The sequence below is a fragment of the Cervus canadensis genome, chromosome 7, assembly GCF_019320065.1.
Source record: "Cervus canadensis isolate Bull #8, Minnesota chromosome 7, ASM1932006v1, whole genome shotgun sequence".
Lineage (NCBI taxonomy): Eukaryota > Metazoa > Chordata > Mammalia > Artiodactyla > Cervidae > Cervus > Cervus canadensis.
The window spans coordinates 13,266,801-13,288,421 of record NC_057392.1 but is presented as its reverse complement, the minus strand read 5'-3'; the positions used below and the strand labels follow the sequence as shown (position 1 = coordinate 13,288,421).

The window sequence follows — 21,621 nt, the reverse complement described above, 5'->3', positions numbered from 1 at the left end:
AAACTTACTTTTTTTACTTTCAGTTCATGTTGAGTTTTTATTTAATAAGAGCCCTATTAATAGACATTTAGTATTTTTGTTATTACAGTCTTGCTTTTACAAATGGTGTTGCGGTGGAAATCTTAAAGAGTATATATGAGTATATTTAAAAAATACCAAGAAGAAATCATGAGAAGGACTTTGTATGTACCTGTATGTCTCCAGAATGTAGATAGTGACTGCCAAGCTGATTTTACTGCTTAATAAGTGTTTAGTGAGTGAGCAAAGATAAAGAGACAGCCTTTTAAATGTCTTAGAGATATTTTTTCTTTTTTCAGTAATGACAGTGTTTCTGACTCAGACCTTTTTAATTTCTCAAGGATTCAGATTTTGAAATTTAAGATCTGAGAGATCTTTAATTCTTGGGACACACGTACTGGATATTTTAAGTCGAGTATTGCAGGGTATATGCTTTAGACCTGTGCTTTCCAACACAGTAGCCATTGGCTGTTTGTGACTAATGAACATCTGAAATGTGACTAGTCCACATTGAGGGCTGCTGTTAAGTATAAAATATATACCCAATCTTGAAGACTTGAGATGAAAGAAAGAATGTAAAATATCAATTTTTTGAGTTTTTTTATTATATGTTTAAAAAGATAATTTAGATAGATTAGATTATATAATATATAATATTAAAATTTTACCTGTTTCTTTTTACTTTTTTTAATATGACTGTCAGAAAACTTAACATTACATATGAGACTTGCATGTTTCTATTGACTATGTAAAACATCCTCTTTTTAACTTCTTTTCCCACCCCTTTTATGTTTTAGAGCAGCAGTCCGCAGCCTTTTTGGTACCAGGGACCAGTTCCGTGGAAGACAGTTTTTCCACGCACTGGTTCTGTATCCCTGTACCCAGGGTTCCCAGTTTTAGATCTTGTCTCTCAAAATAGTAAATGTATCTTTTTTTTTTAACCTTTTGAAATTCACACTTTTAATTTTTTTAAATAGTCAGAATTGTTTGATGCTCTGTTACACAGATACAAATGAAATTACTGTTGAAGTGAACTTGACATTAACATACACAGTGTGTTTGACTCTTTTCTGACAACATTTTTTTGGACATGTCTATATTTATTATTATACAATAAAAATGTTTTCAGTTACCCAGTGAGAATTCTTAACTGATATTTTTGTTAATTGCTACCTCTGATTTCCTCAGTCTCCAATATTGGGAGATTATTAAGAAAAATTTTATTGGAGTATACCTGGTATCAGGGCTTCCCTGTTAGCTCTTTGGTAAAGAATCCGCCTGCAGTGCAGGAGACCCTGGTTTGATTCCTGGGTCGGGAAGATAGCTGGAGAAGGAATCAGCTACCCACTCCGGTATTCTTGGGTTTCCCTTGTGGCTCATCTGGTAAAGAATCCACCTGGCAATGTGGGAGACCTGGGTTCAATCCCTGGGTTGGGAAGCTCCCCTGGAAAAGGGAAGGGCTACCCACTCCAGTATTCTGGCCTAGAAAATTCCATGGACTATATAGTCCATGCGGTTGCAAGGAGTCAGACACGACTGAGCGACTTTCACTTTCACTTTTATACTTGATTTACAATGTTGTGTTGTTTCAGGTGTAGTGAAGTGAATCAGTTGTACATATACGTATATGCACTCTTTTTGTTTTTATTTTTAGATTCTTTTCCCATGTAGGTCTTTACAGAGTATTGAGTAGGGTTCCTGTGCTATACAGCAGGTTCTGACTAGTTACCGATTTCATATATAACACTGTGTGTATGTCAATCCCAGCCTCCCAGTTTTTTCCTACCCCCCCCATCTCCTGGTAACCATAAGTTTGCTTTCTACATCCGTGATTCTACTTCTGTATTTTAAATAAGTTCATTTCTACCCTCTTTTTAGGTTTCACATATAAGCAATATCATATTTGTCTTTCTGTATCTGACTTACTTCACTTAGTATGACAGTCTCTAGGTCCATCCATGTTGCTGCAAATGACGTTATTTTGTTCTTTTTTTATGACTGAGTTAGTAATATATCTTATGGATTGTTTATATTGAAAGTATGTGATGTGATGCTGATTATGCAGTGTGATAGTGGGACCAATCTGAGGTCCCTAAACTCTTACTGGTATTAAAAAACAACAACAAAAAAAAGTGTTATATACTTTGTGTATTACCTATAAAAGATCACACAGACTAAATTACAAGTCACAATATATTTAGTAGTAATTATGTCAAATCTGTGCATAATGCTGACTCCTTCCTCCTAGATAGTGGTTGAGGCTCGCTGTGGAGAAAGTAGGAATACCTGAGAAATGATCCATTGGTCTGATACATGTAGTGGGACTATGCTCAAGTCTTAGCATTGAGCATGGCCACATCTGCCTTGAACTTGAGCCCAAGAATGAAAGCTTAGAATGAGTAGCATGTAAGTGGGCAATAATCAGTCTGCTCACTGGGGTACAACCCTGCCTTGTTCAGTGATTGTCACTGGAATCAACAATTGACACAAAATATTAACAGAACAAAAAAATGGTGTGTCTGGTGGACATGTATTTTAAAAACAGATTGCAGTAGAAATATAAAAAGGTGTTTTGTTTTTATAAAGGTTGGATATCCCTATAACATGCCATCTGATGAAGTATAGGTTCTTATATCACATTATTTAGCTTGTGAGTATTTGTTACTGTTTTTCACATGTTTTTGCTTTTATTCATGCTGGTGTATTTCCCCAGCTCTAGATGGACTTTCCTGACTTCCTCAAAGAGGGTCAAGTCTCTCACACACCCTCAGAACATTTATCAGAGTTGTAATTTTACATTTTCCACAGCCTTCTGTGGTTTACAGAGGATGCTCTGTCAACATTTGATTCATTAATCAATTACATTGACATTTTTGATTAATTAATTAGGTACCATTCACATACCTGAGATATGTTGTGAAAAATTTATGTTGTGAGTGTGAATCAGTACCAAAACATTAATATTACTGCTGCTATCCTTAGGGCACTAACCTGACCTTGATTGACCTCCCTGGACACGAGAGCTTGAGACTTCAGTTCTTAGAGCGATTTAAGGCTTCAGCCAGGTATGTTGGAAGTGGGATGGGCTTGTCTGAAATCTGTGTATCAAGGCCAACCATGTAGTTTGCCCTTGTGGTATGCTGGAGGCAGCCTGGTGTCCTGGAGTGGAAAGAGCATGCACTCTGGCGTCAGCATTTCTGGGCTGCAAGCCTGCCTTCACTTGGATTATATTAATGTTTGAAAGTATTTCTCAGGAGGTTCAGAAAGTATTTACCCCTTTTGTCATGTCAGTAAATTTTTCATTTACTCTGAGGACAAATTTAATAATGTGTAGAACTATTAAAATCTGAAAAAGAATTTTAAAGCTAGATGGAATCCTGGAAGATATTAAAAATCCAATATTATATATTTCTATCCTTAAATTACCTAAAATCGATGGTTGAAAAGTATGGAAGAATATTTTCATACTTCTTTTAGGATTGTCCTAGTGTTACTGTCTCTTATTTCCTAAATTTCTTGTGTTTCAGTTTAAGATGCTTTGTTCTTATTTAGTCTCCAACACTGATAGGAACTTGAAGAAAATCAGAATACTTGAAGAATCAGATTGTTTCATTGATTTTAAGACTCATTTAAAAATCTTTGACTTACAGAATGCCACTTACAGTTGATGGTATCATAGTTCAGTTGGCAGTATTTTCTTTCTTAGTCAAACCTGAAATAATGTCTTTTAATTGATGGAAGCCTTGTTTTGATGGAATAAGTGAAGATTTTCTTATTTTTGAAAACGTCTTATATTTTGTTGTTGCTTCCTTGCCCACAAGGTGGTGATGATGAGCAGTCTGTCATAGTTGTGATTGTTACTTGATTTAAAAAAAAAACCAAACAACAAACTATTTTTTAGAGAATTTCAGGTTCACAGCAAAATTGAGCAGAAGGTACAGAGATTTCCCATATAACCCCACCCCTACACCTAGCATTCTTCACCTATTATCAGCATCCTTCACCTAGTGAAATTACAAATGTTCACCCATTTGTTACAAATGACGTACTTACATTGACATATCAAAATCACACAGAGTCTGTATTTTACATTAGGATTCACTGTTAGTGTCATACGTTCTAGGAGTTTCAACAAATGCACAGTGATATGTAGTCTCCATTATAGTATCAGTATTTTCAGCACCCTAAAAATCCTCTGTTCTCTGCCATCTCATCCCTCTCTCCCCTAACCCCTGACAACCACTTATCTTTTTACTGTTTCCATAGTTTTGCTTTCTTTAGAATTTCAAATAGTTGGAAACATACAGTATATAGCCTTTTCATGTTGGCTTCTTTCACTTAGTAATATGCGTTCAAGTTTCTTCCATGTCTTTTCATTGTTTGATAGCTTATCTCTTTGTACTGCTGAATAATATGTGTTGTCTGGGTTTACCGCAGTTTTTTCATTCATCTGTTGAAGGGCACTGTGGTTGTTTCCAAGCTTTGACAGTTCTGAATAAAGCTGGTTTTTGTGTGAACATACATTTCTGGGTAAATATCCAGGAGCACAATTGCAGAATCATATAGTAAGAATATGTTTAGTTTTGTGAGAAATTCCCACACTGTCTTCCGAAGTGGCCATGCCATTTTGCATTCCCACCAATGATGAATGAGTGTTCCAGTTGATGTGCATTCTCACCAGGATTTAGTGTTGTCAAGTGTTGCGGATTTTGACTATTCTAAATGGGTAGATAGTGGTACCTGATTGTTGTTTTAATTTGCATTTCCCTAATGACATGATATGGAGCATCTTTTCGTATACTGATTTGCTGTTTATAAACAAATTTGCTGTTTTAAATCTTGTTTGGTGAGGTGTCTATAAAGATCTTTGACCCACTTTTTAAATTGGGTTTTTTTTTTTCCTGCTGTTGAGTTTCAGAAATTCTGATCATCTAGTGCTTTCTACACTGGTGTTTCAACACTGGTTTTCTCCAGTGTGGAGTTTTATAGTTTTGGTTTACATTTAAGTATGTGATCCATTTTAAGTTAATTTTTGTGAAAAGTATAAGTTTTGTATCTAAATTCATTTTGTGTGTGTGTGTAGATGTCTGTTCCATCACTGTTTGTTGAAAACACTATCTTTGCTTCATTTATTGCCTTTGCTCCTCTGTTAAAAATCACTTGACTGTATAGATGAGGGTCTCTGGGCTCTGTTCTGTTCTATTGATTTATTCTCTCATCAATACCATGCTGTCTTCATTACTATGGTTTCATAGTAAATTGGTAATGTCAGTTCTCCAGCTTTGTTCTTCTTCGGGATTCTGTTGGCTATTTTGGATCTTTTGCCTCTCCATATAAACTTTAGAATCAGTTTGTCAGCATCCACAAACTTAGTTGCTGAGATTTTGATTGAGGTTGCATTGAATCTATAAATCGAGTTGGGGAGAACTGACATCTTGACACTATTTAGCCTCCCTATCCGTTTTCTTAGTTCTACTTCAGTTTTGTGGATCAGAGTTTTATAGTTCTCCTCATGTAGATCTCGTATGTATTCGTATCTCTTTCATACTGTAGGATGCTAATGTAAGTGGTATTGTGTTTTTAATATTAAATTTCATTTGTTCATTCCTGATATTTGAGTAAGCAATTTACTTGTGTATCAACCTTGTATTCTGCAATTCTGCTCTAATTGTGTGTCTTAGTTCCTAAGCTTTTTGGTTGATCATTTTCAGATCTTCTACATAGACAGTCATTTCATGTGCGAACACAGACATTTTATTTCTTCCTTTCTCAATACCTTTTATTACCTTTTCTTGTCCTAATGAATTAGCTTGAAATTTTAGTATGATGTTGCAAAACCAGTGGTGAGATGGGACATCTTTGCTGTGTTCCTAGTGTTAGCAGGAAATCTTCAACTTTTTCCACCATTAAATATATTAGCTCTATGATTTTTGTAGATACTATTTGTCATGTTAGGGAACTTCCCCTCTAAGTTTACTGGAAGTTTCTATATCATGATGTTAAATTTTGTCAGATGGTTTTTTGAATCTGTTGATATGATCATGTGATTTTTCTCTTTTAGTTTATTGATGTGATTATGTTAATTGATTTGTGAATGTTGAATCAGCCTTGCATACCACTTGGTTGTTGTGATACTGTGATTTATTATGAGAAGTATAAATTTGATCTTTGTCCCTATTTCTGGCACAGAGCTCCTAAAATCCTTGGAATTTCCTAAGTGATGAGAATGATAAAGTTGTCTTTTGGTATGTTATTGAGGTGAGTTTTGGATAGGGGCTAGATGCCAAGAAAACCAACCATGTGAGTTAGAACTTTTCATTCCCATCCAGGGAAGGGAGAGGAGAGAGACTGGAGGTTGAATTGTGGTCAGTTGTTCAATCAGACATGCCTGTATTTATTATATGCTCTATAAAACCACCAAAGGATGAGATTTGTAGGGCTTCCATGTTGGGGAATCAGAATGCTTCCACATGCCACCCTGCAAGGCCCAAACTCCCTGGGGATAGAAGCTCCCTTGTTCAGGAACTTGCCATATGTATCTTTTCATCTGGCTGTTGATTGATATCCTTTAATAATTTTGTAATAAACTGGTAATTTAGTGAGTAAATGAGCTTCCTGAGTTCTGTGAGCTGCTGCTGCTGCTGCTAAGGTGCTTCAGTCGTGTCTGACTCTGTGACCCCATAGACGGCAGCCCACCAGGCTCCTCTGTCCCTGGGATTCTCCAGTCAAGAATACTGGAGTGGGTTGTCATTTCCTTCTCCAATGCATACATGCATGCTAAGTAGCTTCAGTTGTGTCTGACTCTGGGTGACCCTATGGACAGCAGCTCACCAGGCTCCTCTGTCCACGGGATTCTCTAGGCAAGAATATTGGAGTGGGTTGCCATTTCCTTCTCCATCTGTGAGCTGCTCTCACAAATTAATTGAATCTAAGAAGGGGGGTCATGGGAACCTCTGATTTATAGCCAGTCAGTCAGAAGTACAGGTAACAACATTGACTTTTGACTGGCATCTTAGGTCCTTTCTACCAAGCTAACCAAACCAAAGAAAGGAATTGTGAGACCTTCCAATCTGTAGCCCGTTACTCAGAAGCACAGGTAACAACCTGGACTTGTGATTGGCATCTGAAGTGTAGTCAGTCTTGTGGCACTGAGCCCTTAGCCTTTGGAACCTGATGCTATCTCCAGGTATAAGAATTGAGTTGAGTTGTAAGACACCCAGCTGGTGTCAAGAGAATTGCTTGGTGGTAGGAGAAATCTCCATCCACCACATTGATATTGAGTCCAAAACCCATTTATCATGGCGTATAATTCTTCTTATAAATTGTTGGATTTGATTTGCCAGTATTTTCTTGAGGATTTTTACATATATGTTCAGGAAAGATGGGCTTCCCTCATAGCTCAGTTGGTAAAGAATCCGCCTGCAGTGCAGGAGACCCTAGTTCGATTCCTGGGTCAGGAAGATCTGCTGGAGAAAGGATAGGCTACTCCCTCCTGTATTCTTGGACTTCCCTTGTGGCTCAGCTGGTAAAGAATCCACCTGCAATGTGGGAGACATGGGTTCAATCCCTGGGTTGGGAAGATCCCCTGCAGAAGGGAAAGGCTACCCACTCCAGTGTTCTGGCCTGGAGAATCATGGACTGTATAGTCCATAGGGTTGCAAAGAGTTGGACACAACTGAGCAACTCTCACTTTGACTTTCATGAAAGATATTTGTGTGTAGTCTTATAATGTCTTGATTTGTGTTTTAAAGTAATTCTGGCCTCATAGAATAAACAAGAAAATATTCCTTGTTTCTATTTTCTGAAAGAAATTGTAAAGAATTTGTATGTTTTCTTCCTTAATTTTTTAATTGAATATATTTGACATAATAACATTGTATAAATGTCCTTAAATATTTGGTAGAATTCACTAGTGATCCCGCTTGTGCCTAGTACTTCCTGTTTTGGAAGGTTTTTAATTTTTGATTCAGTGTCTTTAATAGATACAGGGCTATTCAGATTGTTTCTTATATGAGTTTTGGCAGATTGTATCTTTCAAGGAATTGGACCATTTCACCTAGCTTATCAAACTTGTGGGCATAGAGTTATTTATAGTATTCCTTGATTATCCTTTTAACTTCCATTTTATGTCCTCTCTTTTTCTTAGTTAGACTGGCTAGAAGTTTATAAATTTTGTTAATCTTTTCAAGGACCAGCTTTTGGTTTTGTTGACGTTCTCCATTTATGTCCTATTTTCAATTTCATTGATTTCTGCTCTTTTATTCTTTTTTCTATTTACTTTAAATTGCTCTACTTTTTCTAGCTTCCTAAGATGGAAGCTTAGATTATTGATTTTAGGTCTTTCTTCTCTTCTAATAAGCACATTCCATGCTATAAACATCACAGGGTATAGAGTTGTAGGTTTGGGGATTTTTCTCTTAACACTTTAAATATTTCCCTTCACTCTCTTCTTGCTTGCATAGTATCTGAGAAACTGGATATAATTCTTATATTGCTCATCTGTACATAAGGTCTTTTCCCTTCTGGCTTATTTTGATATTTTTTTCCTTTATCTTTCATTTTCTGTAGTTTAAAAATGATATGGCTAGCTATAGTCCTTTGACATTAATCCTGCTTGGTGTTTTCGGAGCTTCCTCTGGTTTCTGTCAATCTGTGGTTTGGTGTCTGACATTAATTTGGGGAAGTTTTCAGCCAATATTGTTTTATATAGTTCTTTTTCTCTTTCCTCTCCTTCTGAAATTCCCAGTACATATATGTTACACTTTTTGTAGTTCTCCCATAGTTCTCAGATATTCTCTTCTGTTTTTTTAAGTCTTGTTTTCTTTGCTTTTCAGTTTTGGAGGCTTCTGTTGAGATATCTGAAGCTAGAGGTTCTTTCCTTCAGTTGTATGCAGTCTACTAATAGTTTCATCAGAGGTGTTCCTCATCTGTTCGTTTCCTTTTGATCTGTATCGTTTCTGTTTTTATATATAATGTTACTTTTTATGGCTGTCCTGGGTCTTTATTGCTGCACAGGTTTTTCCCTAGTTGCGGCGAGCAGGGCTCCTCTCTGGTTGTGATGCACGGGCCTCCCATTGTGGTGGTTCCTCTTGTTGCAGAGCACAGGCTCTAGGCACACGGGCTCCAGTAGTTACATCCCGTGGGCTCAGTAGTTGTGGCGTGCGGGCTCAATAGTTGCAGGTCCCCGATTCTGCACAGGCTCGGTAGTTGTGCTGGGCCAGCCCAGTTGCTCTGCTGCATGTGGGATCTTCCCAGACGAGGGTTTGAACCCGTGTCTCCTGCATGGCAGGTGGATTCTTCACCAGTGAGCCACTGGGGAAGCTGTGTAGCATTTCATTTTAGTTATTTTTTTGAACTTCATCTCTCTCCTTACGTTTCCCATCTGTTTTTGCATTTTGTCTTCTTTATCTTCTAGGACACTTAGCACCACAAACACAGTTATTTTAAATTCCTGGTCTGACAGTTCCAACGTCTCTTCCATGTCTGAGTCAAGTTCTGTTGCTCGCCCCTTCTTTTCAGACTCTTTTTTACTTTTTAGTGTGTAATGTAATTTTTCTTGATAGACATGCAGTAAACTGGGTAAGAGCTGCCATTAGTAACGTGGTGAAGTGTGACAGGCAAGAAAGCATCCTATGACTAGATCTCAGTCTTAATGGGCCTGTATCTGGACTGTGAGCTTTACACTTGATTCTCAGTTGATTCCCACTGCCCCCTTAAATGGGATAGGATTGGTAGTATAGGCTGGAGATGGGTATTTTTCTTCTCCCACTTGGAATGCTAGAGCTGTGTGGAGTTGGATATTTCCCTTTCTGCAGGTCAGTTAGGTTCTTTTAAAATCCCAGCAAATTAGGCTCTGGTTAAATAGTTTCTCCTGAGACTAGACTTCATTTGTAGTTGTTGTTTAGCCTTTAAGTCTTGTCCAGCTCTTTGTGACTCCATGGACTGTAGCCCACCAAGCTCCTCTGTCCATGGGATTTCCCAGGCGGGAATACTGGAGTGGGTTGCCATTTCCTTCTCCAAGACCTCATCAAGGTCTGGCATATCTCAAAATGATTTCTTTTCCCTTCCCCCTGCCGGAAGCATGAGGGGATTTTTCTCTACTATATACCACAAGAACCTAGTCAAGCTTCTGGTGGTAAAATTTACAAAAGTGTGGGTCTCCCTGGGGTTTTATACCTCAGACTTGTTCATGCTGACCTTCTAGCAATTCATCAGTTACCAATCAGGTTTTCACACCAGGTCCCACAGAGATTTTTGCTCATGAGTTTATACTCTAGTAAGTTGTACTTTTCTGTGTATATATGTTGTTTTCTCCAGTTTGAGGGGCAGTGCTTTCCCCTATAACCTCACTTCTCTGATGAACTTAAGTGCTGTGGATTTTTCAGTCTGGTTAGCTTTTTACTTCTTAGAATGCAGTGGTGACTTCCAGCTTCTTTCATGCCAGACTGGAAACTGGAAGTTGTGTGATATATGTATTTTTTAATCCTCAAACAATTGATAGAAATCTAGAACTGGTAAATTTTGCTGTAATTGGGTTTTAATTTCTAATTTAAATTTTTTTTCTCACTTTCAGCTACAAATTTTTTACATTTCACAGTGTAATTATAATTGCTCTTTGATCCAAGTATTTTGGGTTACTAAAACATTCAAAGTGTGAAGATACAAATGAGCTCAAATCATAAGCACAATAAATACAAATTCAAAAGATACTGCAGTGAACCCTTGAACAAAATGGGTTTGAATTATGTGCATCTGCTTATAGGAGGAATTTTTTCACTTAATATGTACCACCCAATCTGTGGTTGCTTTAAATCAACCAGTGTCAAACCTCAGATATGGAGGGCCAACTGAACTTTATACACAGATTTATGATTAGAAGGTCAGGCTCCTAAACCCCATGCTGTTTAAGGATTAAGATATAGTATATTGATCTGTGATTTCTTGTTTTTTAATTGTACCAAGTTTTTAATCATACCTGATGATCAGGTTTCCCTAATCATCTCATTTTTCACCCTCAACTGATTTGAAACTATGTTATTTCTTCTTTTTTCATTGTTATCCTCTACATTTCTTTTTCTAAATATTGACTGCTTAACAAAAGTTAAAAATCAATAATACTAGCTTTCTTTAACTGAATCTTAAAATACCTTACTTTGATCTTCCTTATATCTTTCATTTTAATTTTCTTTCCTCTTTTTTAACCCCCAACAGTGATTTTTTTCTCCTCCATTCAGTGACAGCATAGAATTACTAGCATGTTTATGGATTTTTTTCCAGTCCATTGCTTCTTGCCTCTTACTCTTTCCTTGTGATTCAATTTTCTTTCACGTATTTCTTTTAGATATGTTTGCAGAATGATGAACAAGAGATAAAATTTCTCATTTTTTGTTCATTTGAAACTTTTTTCATTGGCCTTCATTTTTTAATAATTTTCTTAGCTCTGTTTTCACACTGAAGGCATTACTCCTGACTTCAAGTATCTATTGTTGTAGATTAGAAAGCAGTGCTCAATCTACTTGTCATTTCATGATATAGAATCTTTTATTTTTATCCTGTGTTAAGGGGTAGATTATCCTTCTGTTTAGGGATGATTTAGCTTTATTGTGGTTGGAATTCAAGTGTACTATTTCAGTTGAAATATTTGCATTTTCAGTTCTGGAAAATTCTCAACAATATCTTTTCAGGTAGTTCTGTTTCTACTCAGTTTCTTTTCCTAAAACTCTCATTAGCATCATTAAGCCATATCTTTTCTGCTCTTGTCTCTTCTCTATCGTACCTTCCAGGTCTTTTCACCTTGCATATAGTAAGATATTTTTACCTTTATTTTGTAGTTTACTCTATCCTTTTTAGCTGTAGTATTCTCTGCTTATTTGTTCTATTAGTTCAGTTCAGTTCAGTTGCTCATTCGTGTCTGACTCTTTGCGACCCCGTGGACTGCAGCAAGCCAGTCTTACCTGTCCATCACCAACTCCTGGAGCTTGTTAAGACTCATGTTCATTGAGTCGGTGATGCCCATCCAACCATCTCATCCTCTGTCATCCCCTTCTCTTGCCTTCAATCGTCCCCAGCATCAGGGTCTTTTCCAAGGAGTCAGTTCTTTGCATCAGGTGGCCAGAGTATTGGAGTTTCAGCTTCAGCATCAGTCCTTCCAGTGAATATTCAGGACTGATTTCCTTTAGGATTGACTGATCTAATCTCCTTGCAGTCCAAGGGCCTCTCAAGAGTCTTCTCCAACACCACAGTTCAAAAGCATCAATTCTTCGGCACTCAGCTTTCTTTATAGTCCAACTCTCACATCCATACATGGCTACTGGGAAAACCATGGCTTTGACTAAATGGACCTTTGTTGGCAAAGTAATGTCTCTGCTTTTTAATATGCTCTCTAGGTTGGTCATAACTTTTCTTCCAAGGAGCAAGTGTTTTTTAATTTCATGGCTGCCATCACCATCTATAGTGATTTGGGAGCCTCCGAAAATAAAGTCTGTTATGGTTTCCATTGTTTCCCCGTTTATTTGTCATGAAGTGATGGAACTGGATGCCATGATCTTTGTTTTTTGAATGTTGAGTTTTAAGCCAGCTTTTTCACTCTCCTCTTTCATTTTCATCAAGAGGCTCTTTAGTTCTTTGCTTTCTGCTATAAGGGTTGTATCATCTGCGTACCTGAGGTTATTCATATTTTTCTTGGCAATCTTGATTTTAGCTTGTGTTTCATCCAGCCTGGCATTTCACATAATGTATTCTGCATATAACATAAATAAACAGGGTGACAATATACAGCCTTGACATACTCCTTTTCAAATTTGGAACCAATATGTTGTTCCATGTCCAGTTCTAACTGTTGCTTCTTGACCTGCATACAGATTTCTCAAGAGGCAGGTCAGGTGGGTTGGTATTCCCATCTCTTTAAGAATTTTCCACAGTTTGTTGTGGTCGACACAGTCAAAGGCTTTTCCATTAAGCCATTAATCTTTTCCATTAAGTTGTTATTTTGTTCTTTGCTTCTAAAAACCTATCTTTTAAAATTAGTCTAGTATTTTTTTTTAGTACTATCTTTTTTCTTTTCTTATGATATCTAGTATTCTGTTAAATTGTTTAAAATCTTTTATTTACTACTTATTATTGTCTTTGTAGTTTAGATCTGGAACCCCTGTTCAAGGGGATGAGATTTTGTTGTTGATATTGTGGTTGCTGGGTTAATTTGTTTTTTGTTTTTTTTTTTTGCTTTAGGTTATAAAAGCCTCTCTCCAGAAAGGATTCATATTTCCTTCTGTTAGGGGCCGTGGGGGTCCATTGAGTCTGGCGCAGTCTTCCTGCCTCAGGATCTTACACCATGAGAAAATGTAAATTCATACAGTATTTCTGTGTGTGGCACAAGAGGCCTAGTGATTCAATTCTTGGATTATTTTCCCACACCACCCTCTATTAGACTGCTTTTAAGTTCTAGGCTTTGCACAGAGCATTCGTGTATTGGTCATTGCACATCTCCTAGGCATTCAAATACTTGTCCCTAAGGTCTGTTGTCTGCTCTTTTCCTGGGTTGCTTTGCTTTAGCTTTGATGCCTCTTTATTTCTGGCAAATGAAGATTCTCACTGTTGCTGCCTTAGGTTAGACCCTACCTGATCACTCTGCTTCTAGTTTGATTATCCTCTTAGTTTTATCTTTCATTCAGGCACCAGTATTCTTTGTAAGATGCAGTAAAGAATCCACCTGCCAATGCGGGAGACACAGGTTCAATCCCTAGGTTGGGAAGATACCATGGAGAAGGAAATGGCAACTCACTCCAGTATTCTTGTCTGGTAAATCCATGGACAGAAGAGCATGGGGGGCTACAATCCATGGGGTCACAAAAGAGCTGGACATGACTTAGCAAATAAACAACATTCTTTGTAAGACAGAAAAACATAAACTCTATAGATCGTGTGTCACGTCCCTCTTCTCTCTGACCTAACTTTCCTTCATTTCCCCACCTGTCTGTGTATTAGGTTACATTGAGTTCTCCAGGGCATTTGTGCCCTGCACAAACTACTCTCTAGACAATCTGTGCCACAATGATATTTTGTCTGGCTAAAATTCACTCAACTATTACACCCTCCTTTAAGTCGTCTTGATCTAGTTTTATGTAAATGATCTTCCTCTTTGTTTCCTAGCAGATACAATGTCTGTCCTAGTGTCTTATCACATGATTTTGTATATGACAATTTCCTGGACTTGAGAGGAAGCATCATTTCCTGTTGTCTTTTTAGATACAGTCATTGATTCATTTTTGTTATTCAGTCGCTGAATCATGTCCAACTTTGCAACCCCGTGGACTACAGCATGCTAGGCTCCTCTGTGGTTCACTGTCTCCTGGAGTTTGCTCACATTCATGTCCATTGAGTCATTGATGCTCCCTAACCACCTCATCCTCTGCCACCCCTTCTCCTTTAGCCTTCAACCTTTCCCAGCATCAGGGTCTTTTCCAGTAAGTCATCTCTGCATCAGGTAGCCAAAGTTTTGGAGCTTTAGCTTTGGCATCCGTCCTTCCAAAGAATATTCAGGTTTGATTACCTTTAGGATTGACTGGTTTAATCTTGTAGTCCAAGGGCCTCTCAAGAGTCTTCTCCAGCACCACAATTTGAAAGCATCAATTTTTCAGCACTCAGCATTCTTTATGGTCCAACTCTGTACATGACTACTGGAAAAACCATAGCTTTGACTGCATGGACCTTTGTCAGTAAAATGATGTTTCTACTTTTTAATACACAGTCTAGGTTTGTCATAGCTTTTCTTCCAAGTAGCAAGTACCTTTTAGAAAATTTCATGGTTGCAGTTACCATCTGCAGTGATTTTGGAACCCAAGAAAATAGAATCTGCCATTGCTTCCACTTTTTTCTCCTGTTTGCCATGAAGTGATGGGACCAGATGCCATGATCATTTCTTGAATGTTGAGTTTTAAGCCAGCTTTTTCATGCATCTCTTTCACCCTTATCATGAGGCACTTTAGTTCCTCTTCACTTTCTGCCATTAGAGTAGTGTCATCTGTGTATCTGAGGTTGTTGAAATTTCTCCTGACAATCTTGATTCCAGCTTGTGATTCATCCAGTCAGTCATTTCTGCATAGAAATTAAACAAGCAGGGTGACACAAGCAGCCTTGATGTACTGCTTTCCAAATTTGAACCAATCCACTGTTCTATGTCCTGTTCTAACTGTTGCTTCTTGACCTACATACAGGTTTTGCATGAGGCAGGTAAGGTAGTCTGGTATTCCTGTCTCTTTCAGAATTTTCCACAGTTTGTTGTGATCCACACAGTCAAAGTCTTCAATATAGTCAATCAAGCAGAAGTAGATGTTTTTCTGGAATTCCCTTGCTTTCTCTGTGATCCAAAGAATGTTGACAATTTGATCTCTGGTTCCTTTACCTTTTCTAAACCCAGCTTATACATCTGGAAATTCTCAGTTCACGTACTGCTGAAGCCTAGCTTGAAGGATTTTGAGCAAAACCTTACTAGCATGTGAAATGAATGCAATTGTATAGTTGGAACATTCTTTGGCATTGCCCTTCTTTGGGATTGAAATGAAAGCTGACCTTTTCTAGTTCTGTGGCCACTGTTGAGTTTTCCAAATTTGCTGACATTTTGAATGTAGCACTTTAACAGGATCATCTTCTAGGATTTTAAATATCAACACATGGTAGCACTCACTAGTCCTTTGTTAAATACTTATGTTTTATGATTACTTGTGCACACACCTGTCTGTGAGCTTATTTTGTGTTATTCATTAGGATTGAATTGAACAAAGTTAGGGATATCATTTTTCAACATACCACTTCACTATTGCATGCTTACACGCCAGTTTTTCTTTCTTCCCCCTCCAGGGCCATTGTGTTTGTTGTGGATAGTGCAGCCTTCCAGCGAGAGGTAAAAGACGTGGCTGAGTTTCTGTATCAAGTCCTCCTCGACAGTATAGGTCTGAAGAACACACCATCATTCTTAATCGCTTGTAATAAGCAAGGTACTATCATGTTTTCTGGCAATAATAGTTGAGATTTTTCTGGGATTCCTACTAAGAATTAATAGTTATCTACAGTTGTTATTACTGAGGATGAGAGACAATTGCTAATGAACTATAAATTAAGGATTTTAAAACTTAAAGTTTATTTATACTCCAACAACTTCTTTAGTCTCCCTTACCAGACTGTTCTAAAGAGTGACAAAGAAATGATTATTACCATTCATTTATAAAGTGTTTTCTTTTTTTTAATCATAAATAATTTTAATTTACCAAGTTATTAAGTTCATCAGATCAACAGTATGTCTTATCAGATACACAATCGAGGAAGGACAGGGTAGAGTCTCTCCATTTAAACAAGTTTGCCATCTAGCACATTTCATCAAGCAGAGTTTGCAGAAGTGTTTTTCTTTAGCTTCATAAGAATGAAAAACTATTTAGTCTCAGCCAATAAAACTAGGCTTTAGTTTTATTATTTTTAAAACCAGATTAGAAGTGGTGTCAGCATCATGAGGTGTGAGACACCCTCTTTGCCTCCCCTGCATTCTACAACTTGTAAAACATTCACAACTCAACAAAGGTTCCTCTGCCTAGCACACTAGGACAGGAGAGATCCAGAAGTCTACTTCTGAAGATGGATGGACTGGAATACATAAAGGGGTAGAACTCAGGGAACAGTGAAGCAAGTGCCTGCAGCCTTGGCCCTTGGCCACCGTGGCTGAGCCGGAAGCCCTAGAGACCCCTGTAGCCACAGGGAGGACAGCACACGTGACTCCAGCCTCCTGGCTGCAGTGGCTCCTTTGACCACAGGGAGCCTAGCAGCAGTGATGGTGGGTCCTGTGACCGTAATCCCCTGGGTCACAGCAGTGGTGAGTTGTAAACCTGACAACCCTAGATGTGGAGAAGGTGCCCATGACCGTGCCTCCTCCACCCTTCGCCAGCCCCTCCCTCTAGCAGCAGTGGCCATCCAGGCCACCCTGGAGCACAAGCAGTGATAGTACAGTCAGGCAGAGGCAGTGGAGGGTGGAAAGTGTCAGTTCTCAAATGTAGCTAGAGGCGGCTCAAGTATGAGAAGTGAAAAACTGGTGTTATAACAAGAAAAATAAAAGAAAGGCCTCTAATTTCCAACTTAGAGGTAAAAAAACCAAAAACCCTTTACCTACATAAGAAAGGTATTTGCTACTTTAAATGCACTGGCAGAGGAATAACTTGCCGAGTACCATGTGAAACCACATACACAGTGTCACAGAAAGAAAATGAAAGTTCTTTAGAAACCAAACTTAAGTCATGGAAGATTGCACTTTAACTGATAGAGAACTCAAAATAGGTGTTATGAAAAAACTCAGCAAGCTACAAGAAAACTCAGGAAGGCAGTTCAGTGAGCTTAGAAATAAAATTAATGAAAAGAAGAAATACTTTGACAAAGATATTAAAAGTCTAAAAAAAAAACCACACAGAGGTTCTGGAGCTGACTGTGTCAATAAATGAGATGATGAATGCATTAGGAAGCACTGGAAACTAGAGTAGACCTAATGGAAGTGTGAATTAGTGAGCTTGAAGATAGATCTAGAATCTTATGTTAATTCTCCTACTTCATTATCCTTCATAAGAATAAGGGTTATCCCAGAGGAAGAAGAGAGGGAAAATGGAGCAGAGAGTTTATTTAAAGAAATACTAGAATTTCACAAACCTGGGGAAGGAACTGTATATACAAGTCCATAAAGTTAATAGAACACTTAATATCTCAATGGTAAAAGACCTTCTCGAGGGAACATTATGTTAAAATTGTCAAAATTCAATGATAAAGAATTCTAAAGGCATCCACGGGAAGAAAACGGTAACCTACAAAGGAACCCCTATTAGGCCATCAGATTTTTCAGCAGAAACTCTATAGGCAGGAGAGGATGGAATGACCTATGCAAAATATTAAAAGATAAAAACTGCTGAAAATTCTTGTAGCACAGTTGCCCTTCGGATATAAAGGAGAAATAAAGCTTTTCTGAGACAAAAGCTGAAGGAGTTCATTACCACTAGGCCTGTCTTACAAGAAATATTGAAAGGAGCTTTTCTACCTGAAATGAAGAGGCAAAAGTACACAAAACTTAGAGTAAGATGATAGGTAGGTAGATTCAGAAAATTGCAACTTTACATCAGAATAGGTTGCATAAAGGTTAAAGGAGAAAAAGCAGTAAAAATACCCATAGTACTGGAATTTGGTAATGAACTCACAGTATAAAAAGAGATAATTTGAGATGACAAAATGTAAAAGGGGAAGAGAAAAAGAACAGAACTCATATAATGGCAAATCAATATAAGATGCTATCAACAGAAAAAGGACTAAGTTATCTATGAGATGTTCTATACAAATCTAATGGTAACCCACGAAATGTAAGTCTCGAGACATGAAATGTAATAGAGGAGGAAGCTAAGAAAAACATGACAGTAAACCATCAGCTAAGATGTCAGGCAGGAACCGTGGAGATATATATAGAACAACCAGGAAACTAAAGATAAAATGGCTAAGGCCTCATTTATCGGTGAAAGAGTGAAAGTGTTAGGTCACTCAGTCGTGTCCCAACTTGTTGCGACCCCATGGACTGTAGCCTGCCAGGCTCCTCTGTCTATGGGACTCTCCAGGCGAGAGTACTGGAGTGGATTGCCATTTCTCCTCCAGGGGATCTTCCTGACCCAGAGATCGAACATGGGTCTCCTCCATTGCAGGTGAACTCTTTACCTACAGAGCCACCTGGGAAGCCCCATTTATCAGTAATCATACTAAATATAAGTGGATTGAATTTACCAATCAAAAGACACAGGGTGGCTGGATGTATTGAGAAACAAGATCCAACTACATCCTGCCTCCCAGACTCATCTCTGCTCTGAAGAGAAACATAGGCTCAAAGTGAACGGATGGGAAATGATACTCCAAAAAATGGCAGGCAAAACAAAGCAGGTGTAGCCATCTCAGATCGGATCAAATTGACTTCAAGTCAAATAAGAGAACAGGATGAACTTACATAATGATGAAGGGGACAGTCCATCAAGATGTAATTTTTATTAATATTTAAGCATGTAAGCAGAAGCACCAGAGTATAAAAGGAATTATTAACAGATATAAATGAAGAAGTCAACAGCAATAACAATAGGGAGCTTTATATCCCACTTATATCAATAAATTGGTCATCTAGACAAAAAATTAGCAAAGTACCATTGGCCTTAAGTGAAACGTTAGAGCAGAACACGAAACATTCCCTCCCAAAGCAACAGAATACACATTGTTCTCAAGTGCATATGGAACATTCTCATGAATAGACAATATGTTGGGATACAAAACAAGCTTCAATAAATATAAGAGTGAAATTATATCAGGCATCTTTTTGAACCACAAAGATATGAAACTAGAAATAAACTATAAAAAGAAAGCTGATAAAATCACAAATATGTGAAGAATAAACAACATTCTGCCAAACATCTATTTGGGTTGGTGCAAAAGTAATTGCAGTTATGCATTGTTGAACTTTGCTGTTTGATATTGGAATACATTCTTTATATGTGGTTATCTTATACACCATTTTAATGTGCATTTCTCGCTTTATTATTATTTTTTTTTACTAATGACATTACTTGCTGTTTAATTTAAACTAGGAAAGTGAGTGTTAGACAAAAAGCAAATTCGAGCGATTTTCTTATTTGAGTTCAAAATGGGTTATAAAGCAGTATAGATAACTTGCAACATCAACAACACATTTGGCCCATGAACTGCTAGCAAACGTACAGTGCTGTGATGGTTCAAGAAGTTTTGCAAGGGAGATGAGAGCCTTGAAGATGAGAAACGCAGTGGTCAGCCATTGGAAGTTGACAGCAACCAGTAGAGAAGATCATTGAAGGTGATCCTCTTACAACTACACGAGAAGTTGGAGAAGAACTCATTGTCGACCATTCTACAGTTATTTGGTATCTGACGCAAATTGGAAAGGTGAAAAAGCTTGATAAGTGGATGCCCCATGAGCCGACTGAAAATCAAAAAAATCGTTTCAAAGTGCCATCTTTTATTCTATGCAACAACAACAAACCATTTCTCAATCAGATTGTGATGTGCGATGAAAAATGGATTTTACATGACAACCAATGATGACCAAATCAGTGGTTGGACTGAGAAGAAGCTCCAAAACACTTCCCAAAGCAAACTTGTACCAAAAAACATTGTGGATCACTGTTTGGTGATCCACTACAGCTTTCTGAAGCCTGGTGAAACCATTGAATCTGAGGAGTATGCTCAGCAAATTGATGTGAAGCACTGGAAACTGCAACGCCTGCAGCCAGTATTGGTCAACAGAATGGGCCCAGTTCTTCACAACACCCAACCACATGTTGCACAATACTTCAAAAGTTGAACGAATTGGGCTACAAAGTTTTGCGTTATCTGCCATGTTCACCTGACCTCTTGCCAACTGACTACCACTTCTTTGAGCATCTGGAGAACTTTTTGCAGGGAAAATGTTTCCACAACCAGCAGGAGGTGGAAAATGCTTCCACAACCATCAGGAGGCGGAAAATGCTTTCCAAGAGTTTGTTGAATCTCAAAGCACAGATTTTTATGCTACAGGAATAAACAAACATTTCTTGTTGGCAAAAATGTGTTGACTGTAATGGTTCCTATTATGATTAATAAAGATGTGTTTGAACCTAGTTATAGTGATTTAAAGTTCACCATCTGAAACCGCAGTTACTTTTTCACCAACCTAATACTAAGTTAATGAGGAAATCAAAGGAGGAAAAAATACACCTGAAGATAAATGAAAATATGGAATACCAAAATCAGTGGGATACATCAAAAGCAGAACAAGTTTATAGCAATACTTGCCTACCTCAAGAAATGAAAAAGAGAAATGAAAAAGCCCAACAGTCCTTATACCTAAAGGAACTATAAAAAGAACTTCAAATTAAGTCCAGAGTCAGTAGAAGGAAGGAAATACTAAAAGTCAGACAGTAGAAAAGATCAATGTAACTAAGAGCTGGTTCTTTGAAAAGATAAACAAAATCGACAAACCTTTAGCTAAACTCACGAAGAAAAAAAGAAGGCTCAGATAAATAAAATAAGAAATGGAAAAGAAATTGCAAGAGGTCCCACAGAAATGCAGAGAGTTAGAAAACTGTGAGTAGCTATGTGTGAACAAATCAGACAACATAGAATAAATGAATACATTCTTAACATCTTCCATCTTCCATTGACATTCCATCTTCCAAGATGGAATCTTAAAGAAGTAGAAAATCTGAATAGATGGATCACTAGTAAGGAGGTTAAAACAATATTCAAAAACCTTCCAAAAAAACCAAAGAGTCCAGGACCAGACAGTTTCACTGGTAAATGCTACCAAATGTTCAAAGATGACCTAATATCTGTTCTTCTTGAAAGTGAAAGTGAAGTCACTCAGTCATGTCCGACTCTTTGGGACCCCATGGGCTGTATACTGCCAGGCTTCTCCATCCATGGGATTTTCCAGGCAAGAATACTGGAGAGGTCTGCCATTTCCTTCTCCAGGGGATCTTTCTGACCCAGGAATCGAACCCAGGTCTCCCACACTGCAGGCAGACTGTTTACCATCTGAGCCAA

The 21,621-nt window shown here is 37.8% G+C and overlaps 1 protein-coding gene across 1 annotated transcript in view; it reads left to right on the top strand.

The window, feature by feature from the left end:
* Positions 1 to 21,621, top strand: part of LOC122445317 (serotransferrin-like) — an 84,523-nt gene that overhangs the window by 48,462 nt on the left and 14,440 nt on the right. The window contains 2 exon segments of the mRNA XM_043474374.1: positions 3,001 to 3,083; positions 15,874 to 16,010. Coding sequence (XP_043330309.1) covers positions 3,001 to 3,083; positions 15,874 to 16,010 — 220 coding nt within the window.